The following is an 11,448-nucleotide window of genomic DNA, read 5'->3' as shown; positions in this document are numbered from 1 at the left end:
CAGTGTCACTGGCCCTCATATGTGGGATCCGAACCGGGGCCCTCTGGCATCCCAAGCGAGTTCTTAACCATCGCGCCACTCGGCCGGCCCTCTTTACATCTTCTTTATAAATACATAAGAATAATTCAAAGCAAGGTGCGGATAAAACGGCACAGATACAGAATTCATTGTGCAAACTTTTTAGGAAGATAACTCATGCTTTTTAAACTTTTAATGTGAGGAAAATGCTCATAAATGTTAAGCAAAAATTCTGGATGCAAAAGTGTAATCTTTATTGTGTAAAAGATATGTATATAAATATGTCAAATGTCTATATAAAATATACCAAATATCAATAATACTGAATGAAAATATACCGAATATCAGTAGAGATAATCCCTGGGTAAAAACCTCTTCTCACACTCACTCAGTGCTACCATTTTCAACAACAAACATACTTTTAACAATCAGGGAAAAAATTAATGCCACTTGTTAAAAAAGACGATGGAAACCTGCTTTTTATAATACAGATTTATAAGTGATAGGGTCCAGGCTCTCTAAACAACTTTGAAATATTTAGTTAGAAACAAATTATTTGACTGGGGGTGGGGCAATGATGATCACAGGTGGGCAGTTGGTGCCGCATCACTGCCATTATGATGCCCCTGATTTTTTTAAGATCCTGTTAGCTACCTCTCCTGCACTATCCAGGAGCGCATGATCCTCTAGCGCACCAAGCCGCAGGACTGACCAAAGGTTCAGAGACCAACATGGGTAAGAGGATGGTGGCCAGGCTCAGTCTGGGGCTGCTGCTTCTGGCGTTGCTTCTACCCACGCAGATTTATTCAGAAGTTCCTTTGACCAGTACGCCAGAACCTCCCGAAACCACCACAACATCCAAATGTGTCCTGCAGTTAACAGGCAGTCTCCTTGTGGTCTTATTTGCCCTTCTACATCTCTACCTTTAAGAGGCTGGGGCCAAGGAACATCTACAGTTCACCTACCCATGTTCTACAGCTCAATCCATATGGCATCTTGAAGTTCATTGTGGCAAGGAAAAAACAGGCCTTCATCAAATCTGCTAATTACTAATCTACCACCGAAAATATTGAGAGTCTCACATTGAACTGGTTTAAAGAACATCTGAAGGTTTGACTACGTAATGGAGGCCGATATTAAGTCTGCTGGAGTTTTCATGTACAAGGATGAAGAGAGAGACAACATTGGAAATTAATGACGTGATTAAGTATAGCTTAAGGAGTGAGGATACTTAAAACCTTACCTTGAAAAGAAGAATAATTTGACCTTAATCTAGAGAAAAAGGATGAGCCGTGGAATGGAGATTCTGCTTTCACATTGGTTCATTAAATCTAGAAGGCAGTAAAATGATTAGGTAATACAAAGAACTTCCATGATTCCATTCATATGTGCATTGGAAGGAACCACGAGGTGTTACTGTAAGTCCTCTATATTTCTGTCCTAATTTAATGTTGGTGTACTCTACATAAAGTTTTGCGTTGTTAAATTTTAATTATTCTCTTGGGAACTTAACTCTTTCCCCTGGGGCCTTGTATTTGATATCAAGTTTGACTTTATGTAGTAATGGACATGTGCCAGGGCAATAATGGATTGGAATCTACAAATCCAAACATGAATAATTCTTGCTTATACTCTTAAAAGTCAAGTGACAGGTAGTATTTCCTATCACATATTCCCATCCAACAAGAGTACCAGATTTGTTTAGCTAACTCGGATCATTTAAATTGATTATAAAGATTAGAAGTGCATTGACACCAATCAGTGTTAAAATACTGCTCTTTATTTCTGCATACTTATATGTTGAATAATTTTTACAACTTAAAAATTTGTCTGGGGCCGGCTGAGTGGCACAATGGTTAAGAACTGGCTTGGGATGCCAGAGGGCCTCGGTTCGGATCCCACATATGAAGGCCAGCGACACTGCCCTCCACAGCTAAGATGCTGAACCTGGAGCTCAACCTGGAGCTGGGCTGCTGTGAGTCACTGGCGACGGCGTAGGCTGCAGCCCCTGTGGCAGTGGGTTGCCATGGGCTACCGTATGTAGCCAGCAGCCAGCACGAGCGGCCAGCAGCTGCAGTGAGCGGCCGTCCAGAAGCCGGCGACTGATCTGCCTCACCCGGGAAGAGCGCAATGATGGTGCCAACTTGGGCCAGTGAAGCAACGTCCTCCACAACTAGACTGAAGAACAAAATGACAGCAACTTGTCTGTTCCCCTTCCCCCAATTTCCCAGCACTGTTCCCATCCCAATTCCCCAATAAAAATCTTAAAAAAAAAAAAAATTTGTCTGATTTGAAGGTATATTTGACAAACATTGAAATTAAGAGGTAAGTATATGAAGGAGGCAAAAGTAATGTGTATTGGGTATTTAAGGAGTGAAGACTGGAAACTTGCCTGCATTAAATTCCCAACTCTTTTGTGCTCTTTCTATAAATATTTTTTTAAAAGCCTTATGAATCAGAATAGCTACATTTGGAACCTTTTCTATATCAGTCAATGTTTTTAGATAGTTAGAACCTGGTCCTAAACCTATTTGGCCTTGATTCTTGAAATTAAGACTTTTTTTTTTTTAAAGATTTTATTGGGGAATCAGGGGAAGGGGAACAGACAAGTTGCTGTCTTTTTGTTCTTCAGTTTAGTTGTGGAGGACATCGCTTCACTGGCCCATGTTGGTATTATCATTGTGATCCTTCTGGGTGAGGCAGATCGGTTGCCGGCCTCTGGATGGCCGCTCACGGCGGCTCTCGGCAGCTCACATCAGTGCCGGCCACATATTGTAGCTTATGGCAGCCCACTGCAGCAGGGGCTGCAGGCTACGTCTTTTCCGGCGACTCACGGCAGCCCAGCTCCAGGTCGAGCTGTTGTTCAGCATCTTAGCTGTAGAGGGCTCAGCGTCACTGGCTCTCATGTGGGATCCGAACCGGGGCCCTGCTGCTTAGAGCTGGCGTTCCAAGACAGCTCTTAACCAATGCGCCACTCAGCTGGCCCTTGAAATTAAAACTTTTATAACTGCCTTGATATACAGAAACCTTTTTAGAAATAGACACTCCATGAAGTCTTTGGTTCACATGTTCACACACTGATGCTTAGATGTTACAGTATCCTGTATGGCCATGGTACCCTTAATAAGTTTTAAGCCAATATTTGCCATTTTTAGAAACCTACGCGGTACCAGATCCAACAGATCTCAAGTTATGTGAGATCTATGTGTGTGAATGAACATACCCTTTTGCTTCATAACTGAACACTATACATCTGTTTGGATTATATATTGTGTTTAGAATTGATTTACATTGAACACAAGCTAGATAAAAAATAAATGGCTGGGGACGGCCGAGTGGCTCAGTTGGTTAAGAGCTCGCTCAAGAGTGTGAGCTCTGAAGAACAGGGTCGCTGGTTAGATTCCCAACCCAAGCTGAGCTGCCGCTGAGCTGCCAACAGGTGGCAGGATGAAAGAATAATTAAAACAAAGTATTTGACATATATAAAATGATGTTTATGCATATAAAATTTTAGGAATTATTCAATACTGTTTGTAAGGTTACTTAGTAAATGGTTATTGAATACTTGCCATCTTATGAGATATTTAAAAGGAATGCCAAACTCTAGAGCTTTAACTAAATTTTAGACTTTGTTGCTATACCACTATTATTATTTCTGGTTTTCAAAAGAACAACCAAAGGGATACATTTTTGGATAGAGCCTTTTAATAGACTTGCTTTCATGATCTGGTAAGTGTCTTCTACAATAGTTCCCTCATTGTCTGTCACGATTCTTCCTCTTTCTTTCTCATTCTAATATGAACAAGCTAATAGTCAATATCAGCTCTATATTATACTCTATAATATACTCTATATTAATAGAGTATATTATACTCTTAATATATCTATATTAATATATCTATATTATTATATCTATATTAATAGAGTATATTAATATACTCTATATTACAATCCTTTTGAATTATTTGTGAGTTCCATTAAAGAAACTAAGTATTTGGCAATATAGCCAAATGTGGCTATACCATGACCATCAGAGCAATAAAACCTATATTCAGACTTTCCATCACCTGGAGAAAGATTACACATATATTCTCATAACTTTGATCCATAGTAAGATAAAAAGTTTATATTATCCCTTTAGCCCCTTTCTTAGATTGGTCTTTGTTTAGGAGAGTTATAATAACCCCTTTATTGATAGTAAATCAATAGCTTAACTATTGACAGTAAGTAGTAAACAATCAGTTTATCAGAAGGACTTCTGCTATTAACTCCCTAATTGGTAATCTGGAATATGGCTTACTCTTATGACTTTATTTTTCTCACAAAGGCAGGGTAAGCTCTATCAGTTGCATGGGGGAGAAAGACGACCTACTTAATACCTTGAACAGAACCATGATCTCCCTTGCAAAAAGGAAGTTTGGTTCATGATAGTGTTCATTTGTTAACTTGATTTAATTTTCAGAAAAATACAATGAAGAACTTCTCAGTAATCTAATAGGTGAGTCAATGATAATCTAATACCAAATCAGAATACCTTCATTTTAGCTTTCTTCTTTCAGTACCTAGCTTTGTGACCATTCAAGCTTACTGGATCTAATTTGAAAACTGATTCTTTTAGAATAGATGTCACAAATGTTCATCAGCTCTAAAAAAAACTTCTGATATATGATTAAACTTTTAATTGACTTTTTCTCTATAAAAATGGCTTAGGGATAACGTAAATTATTTTTCAAAAGTTACAGCTACTATATGTCACCTTAAACAATTCGGGGTTTTTTCCTTACTAGGTAATACATTCATATGGTTCAAAAGGGTATATAGCCAAATATAACCACTTGCTGTTTTTTCTGTTCAAGTGGATTGTTAATTTTTTTGCTTTTTATTATCACAAAGTTCTTGCTGAAGGATTATATTTCCACTTTTATCATCCGCTTAACGTGTTGAAAGAAGATGCTATAGAAAGAGATATGCCTTTTTTAATAAAAATGACAACTATCCTGAAAAAGAAACAGATTCAACAAAGTAACAGGCAAAATAAATTGTTAAACATTTTGTTGCTTTAGTACTTAGAATTTGTAGGCGTTTGTCAATTAACAGTTGAATTTTTTCTCATTTTTGACCAAACAGACCTACTGCATTTTAAAGTAATGTTCCTGATTTATATGTTTATTACTATTTTTTTTTTACAGTTGATATTGACTATTGAAGTTCTCTGTTCTTTCCACAGAGTACGTCCTTTGCCACCTGATCACACAGATGATGAAAAAGAATAAAACTCTCTTATTCATCCTTGACTAATGTTTCCTGTTTACTCTGGTATTGTAGAATGTAAATTTGCATAAATGTATTTGTTCCAATTAGTTTTGTTGAATAGGCATTTAATTTAAAAAATGATGGTTACGTATAGTTATTCAAAATCAAGTAGTACGGTACTGGAAAGTTTGTAAGATTAATAATGGTTACTTACCTTAGTATTCAATATGATGCAGTATTTGGTTTCTTTGACCTGTTATTAAGCTTCTTATTCTTGCTAAAAACAAATCATTGCATGGTGTTCTTAATTACAAATCTGTTGTGTTTGAAATTTGCTTAGATCATTGTATTGCTGCCGTTTTTATTAGCATTAGATTTTTGGAATGGTGCCATATTTTTGTTCCTTTTATTTGCTTTAAAAAGCAGTTAGATTTCTGCACATTAAAAAAAATCAGTATTAATTAAACTGAACCTACATCCTTTTAAATAATGGGGGCCAAAGATGCAATGTTGAAAAAATTTGGATCGCTGTCTTAGAAAAATGTAAGGCAATGAGGGTTTAAATGTTTGATAAAGCTTCTCACAACAAAAAACATTAAAATACTAGCATAGAATCAGGCAGAAAGATTTCATAGACTACATTAAAATAGGAATTTTCCTAGACTATGCATTTGATTCAGTATCATAAAATATTGCCCTCTGGGCCTATACATTTAGAGTTGGAAATCAATAAAACATGAAAGGCAAATCATGCCGTAAAGCCAGAGCTATGTCTAAAATCCTTAGAGCTACCATTATATTTTTTCAATATAATCAGGAGTATAATTGAAGAGGGGTATAATGCCACTTACTAATGGTAATTCTTGTTTCCTCATCATACTTTTTGCTCATTGACATTTTTTTGTCAAAAATAACCATATTTTAACGGGCATGTTTTTTTGAAGTTTGTTTTTAATAAATGATACTTATTTTCACAATCGACGGTATCCATTTGTGTGCTTCTTAAGATTATATTCTACTAGATACTTCTGTTTTATTCCTTCCAAATACAAATCAGTGCATTGACCTGATTTTATCAACTTCCAAACTGAGTCCTGATGACTGTAGATTATATTTTTTGCTTTGTCTTCTAGAGGTGGATATTTAATAGAATGTTACTGACTTGTGAGTAGAGTTTATATCCTAAATACTTCCTTGATAATTAGGCTTCTTATTAAGGAGTAGCTTAAATCAATTCTATTAAAGTTAAGTTTTGATGAATCTGAAATCTGATTTGTTATTTTTCACTGGTGGAAAGAGAAACTTTTTGGTGGTATGTCAAATGAAGTCTAATTTTGATATGTAATTAAAAAAAATGTGACCTAAAGAAACTAGCCTTTTCAAATATACAACATTTGATGATGTCTCACTTTTATTAGGTAGAGGTCCCATATAATCTATTTCCTTGTCAAAGCTTTTGAAAATGTAGATTGGCAATTTAGCCTCTTCTAAACATAAGGGAAGTACAGACTTCCTGATTCCATTGAAACTGAATCAAAACATAAAATTTTTACATAATTAAGCTAAGTTTGTAATTTTGTACTCTTCACAAAGTTAATCTGGTTTTCCTCTTTGAATGAATTATTCAAATTATTAATGCTAATGTTAAATTCCTGGCCAAACAATGGTTAAAGCTACTTTTCTGGAATTTTTGAATGATGAAACATTGTAAGGATCATATGTGTTTTGTGTTTATATAATTTCACAAAGGAAGAGCAATACAACAGCCAAAATTATAAAGTGTGCTCAAAGTTATTTATGACAAATGCTTATTATTTTTTAAAAAGAAGAAAATAAAACCTAAACTTACTGAACCTTTCACATTTGTATATACACACAGCTTAGAAATCACACTGTATTTAGGATCCTTTAAGGCTAACTCACTTTTGGAAACCTTGGCCTTGGTCCAACCAACATTGTTATAATTGTTCCTTTTACCTTTGAGGACAGCATGTGGAAGTTGGAGCGATTTTCACTGATGTGAAACTAGGAAGAATGTTAGAAGCCATCTTATTCAATCCCAGTTACAGCTGTTCATTACGGGGGACTGTTTTATTGGTTGGCAACTCTAATTGTGAAAAATGTTATGAGTTAAAAATATGAATTTTTCTAACTCCCCTCTTCCTATTTTTGGTTCTGTCCTTGACATGACACAGAACAAGTTATTCCTTCCACATAGCAACTTTCACATATTTAAAGATAGCTGTTACATCTTTAGCCTTCTCTTCCTAAGGCTAAATGTTCTATTGATGAAAAAATTTAGATAATTGTTGTCTTAGAAAAATATAAGGCAATTTGGTCCTGAGGGTTAAATGGTTGATAAAGCCATTGTTTATGTCATTGTTTTTTATTATTTTTTAAATATTTTATTGGGGACTCGGGGAAGGGGAACAGACAAGTTGCTGTCCTTTTGTTCTTCATCCTAGCTGTGGAGGATGTTGCTTCACTGGCCTATGTTGGTATTATCATTGCGCTCTTCCTGTGTGAGGTAGATTGGTCGCTGGCCACTGGACGGCCACTCACGGCGGCTCTTGGCAGCTCACACTGGCTGCCAGCCACTCACGGTAGCTTATGGCAGCCCACTGCAGCAGGGGCTGCAGCCTACACCATCGCCAGGGACTCATGGCAGCCCAGCTCCAGGTCGAGCTGTTGTTCACCATCTTAGCTGTAGAGGGTGCAGCATCACAGGCCCTATTGTGGGATCCAAACCAGGGCTCTGCTGCTCAGAATTGGCGTCCCAAGCCAACTCTTACCCAATGTGCCACTCGGCCGGCCCATTTATGTCATTGTTTATGTCACATGTATCCTAAGTAAGTTTCTCAAGTCCCTGTAAGGTGCTATGTCTTTTGTGTTGTATATTGATTAGGCACATAAATGATAAATTTAGCTACATTTCTTGTAACTGATCCCAAGTATTCATTAATTGTTAGACTCTAATTTTGATATATTTGGAGATGCCAATGTAATTCTAAGAATATGTAGATATTAATTACTGTAGGAATATTTAAATATTAGTTAACAGTTGTTTCCCAAAAATAAACATTAGATACCCTAAGTCTTTCTTAAATGATTACAAAGGGTAATAAAAATGAAAAAAAGCTTGTAAGAACTGGGAGAAAAAGGCTGGAGCTCATATTGATCTACAGGATAAACGTACTGTACTGACTTGGAAGGCTTTTTATTTATTTTTTATTGGGGAATTGGGGAGATGGGAACAGTGCTGGGGAATTGGGGGAAGGGGAACAGACAAGTTGCTTTCGTTTTGTTCTTCAGTCTAGTTGTGGAGGACATTGCTTCACTGGCCCAAGTTGGCACCATCATTGCGCTCTTCCTAGGCGAAGGAGATCAGTCACCGGCTTCTGGATGGCCACTCAATGCAGCTGCTGGCTGCTCACACTGGCTGCTGGCTACACACGATAGCCCATGGCAACCCACTGCCACAGGGGCTGCAGCCCATGCCGTCGCCGGCGACTCAAGGCAGCCCAGCTCCAGGTTGAGCTGTTGTTCAGCATCTTAGCTGTGGAGGGCAGTGTCACTGGCCCTCATATGTGGGTTCCGAACCAGGACCCTATGGCATCTCAAGCCAATTCTTAACCATCGCGCCACTCGGCCGGCCCTTGGAAGGCCTTTTGAGATCTGAGAGCACTGTCTTAGTTATGATTCATATGAAGAATATGGATTCCTTTAGTACTGCTCACAAAATCCTAAAAACGTAGTTAAACCCACATAACTAGTTTTAGGTATGGATTGTGCACTATACCTTTAGAGGTCTCCAAACAATGAGTATGTAGAAAATTATAGATTATAGGAGTCGTGAATATTTAGGAGTCAAGTGAGTTATTCATATACTTATACAAAGTGAATAATAAAATTGTAGGAAGAGGATCTAAATGAATACTGGTTAAGTTGTATTTCTTCAGGTAATGAGAAAAATGGCTGATGCATAGAATTTGCATTTTTATATTGGCTTAAACTACCACATTTAATTGTTACTAATTTTACCCAAGAAGCATTTCTTTCTATAGAACAAATTTGCCATAATCGTGTTTTCAAATTTTTAGAGACATCTAAGTCCACCAGAGTTTTAGATAAATCATTGTTCGTTGGGTTCATAGTTTTTTTTTTCCTAATTTTTTTTTCTTTTAGAGGTTCATTTATTGTTCTTTAATGTGCCTTAATTCATTTCACTGCAAATTACATTTTTGATATATAAAAAAGATTGGAAGAGGACAGGAAGTCCTCCTGTGTCCTGGGAGTGTGGCAGAGAGGGCATTTGGGGGCTTCAGGGACCAGGCAACATCCAGGCCATACGACACCGTGAGTGGATGTCGTGATGGGGGGCGGGGAGGGGAACTTCGAGGCTGGAGAAAACAAAGCGCGTCAAGAAAGGTCCTGCTTCTCCAGGAGACAGTGGAGGGTTTGCTTTGGGGAAAGGGATGTGATCTAGTAAGAGACTGTAAACCACAGAGCCAGGGCAGTCACCCAGGCCAGACACAATGCCAGTGCGGAGCAGCACATCAACAGAGAATAATATTGCCTTGTGGGACCATCAAGCGGCCCAAACATCGTCCCCAATGCTGAGGCTCCACATCCTCTTTGTGGAGGGTAAGACGCCAAGGGTCACCGCGTAGCCCCCTCCCCAGCCCGAGGCCCTGCCCTCGGAATCAACACTATGCACCAATATGAGCCTTCCTTAATGGAAAGTTTCTGCTCCAAAACAAAAACAACACAAGCAAATGAAACTCAAAACAAAAAGACATCACAGTGACCTTTAACCCTCCTGCTTCACCTCTGCCCAAGTCAAGCCAGTGAGAAACGGTCTGCCCTGTTACTTCTGCTGATTCATCACGGCACAACGTAACAAAATTTAGCACATCACTGCTCCTACTACATCCCCTCCCAACCCAAAAAATACCACACAAAATATAAACTCAAAAAATACCACACAAAATAAAAGTCAACATCAACTTAACGATCCTACTGTAATATTATCACTACTCTAGGCTATTACAGTGCTCGTCTTCCGACCTATGTTCAAAATATCCCCATTCTGAGAGCTCTGGAGGCATTAAAAACATTGGTTGCATTAGATTCCTGTTCTTGAGGTAGTTCAAAGTCTTGAAACGTGGCAAGTTTACATATGTCTACATATCACCACTGAGGGCTCATTACACCACTGAGGGCTCATTAACACAAAAGGCCTATAACCACAGTCCTCACCCTCTGATTCACAAATCACATCAGACTGGGTTCTCCCCAGATGATACAATCTAATTTAAAACTAGGAACAGAGATTAAGGTTATACAAAAATGTAAAAAATAAAAACAAGCAGATAAACGAAACATAAAAAGCAATCTGTCCATGGCATCACACTAAGTCTAAATTTTGCCACAAACAAAAAAATCTACTTGGTTTACAAAAGATACAGGCATTTTATAAAGTATTAAAGAAATACCAGCTTATAAAAATAGGGGGAAATTTTTAGGTGGGAGCATGAAAGTAAAAGCATCTCATTCTCTGGCAAAAGATTCTTCTAAAATGTAGTGTCCTCAAGGAGCGATGTTTGGCAGAAGCCCTGTGCCTAGGCCGACTCACAGCGGCTCCCAGTCAGGCCGGCTCTTCCTCAGGTCTGCTTCATAGGTGCAGAGCTGTTAGCGGACGCCTGCTCCAGGTAGGCCAGTGAGCCCTGGGGGACGTTGGCTGGCTTTTTGTGCTGCGCGCTGATGTCCTCCAGCACCTGTTGCCAATGCCGCAGCTTGGTCATGTGCTTCTGGACCAGAGCATCCTTCCGCTGTAGCTCATTGCTTAGTTCCGAGACATCCTCTTTGATAACTTGCTCTGGTTTCTGGACAGATAACTGCAATCTTTTCTGTAGGAAAAAACACTCTGTCTTTCAATATCCAGAAATTTCTGGATACACTGATCGACACCAGGTTGAATTTCTTCCTGATCCGTGCCATTGACATAGTCCTGACTCACTAAAGAAGCAAAGCAAGCCTCGAAAGATGACTCCAATTCATCCACCAAGGTACTTGGAGAAGATCTCGGAGCGCCTGGCGCGGCCTGAAGAAGCAAAGGCTGGCCCGGGAGTCCCAGCGGGGGCGGCGGGGGTCCGGGCGGCTGCCCGGAGAACATAC

General features: G+C 38.6%; 2 protein-coding genes across 2 annotated transcripts in view; one reads left to right on the top strand and one right to left on the bottom strand.

Annotated features, from left to right (window-relative positions):
- The window catches only part of PCLAF (PCNA clamp associated factor), a 7,552-nt gene extending 4,317 nt beyond the window's left edge, over positions 1-3,235 (top strand). The window contains exon 3 of the mRNA XM_019630416.1: positions 3,174-3,235. Coding sequence (XP_019485961.1) covers positions 3,174-3,235 — 62 coding nt within the window. The remainder of the gene's footprint in view (positions 1-3,173) is intronic.
- A 7,448-nt stretch (positions 3,236-10,683) lies between these two features.
- On the bottom strand, positions 10,684-11,446 carry LOC109375184 (mediator of RNA polymerase II transcription subunit 28-like). The gene is given in 2 exon segments (XM_019630418.1): positions 10,684-11,206; positions 11,209-11,446. Coding segments are annotated over 2 exon segments (510 nt in total). The 3' UTR covers positions 10,684-10,934.
- Between the last annotated feature and the right edge of the window lie 2 nt (positions 11,447-11,448).

Source organism: Hipposideros armiger, unplaced genomic scaffold, assembly GCF_001890085.2.
Source record: "Hipposideros armiger isolate ML-2016 unplaced genomic scaffold, ASM189008v1 scaffold_910, whole genome shotgun sequence".
Taxonomy (NCBI): Eukaryota; Metazoa; Chordata; class Mammalia; order Chiroptera; family Hipposideridae; genus Hipposideros; species Hipposideros armiger.
The sequence above is the reverse complement of the archived record's forward strand: the minus strand, read 5'-3'. Positions and strand labels throughout refer to the sequence as shown.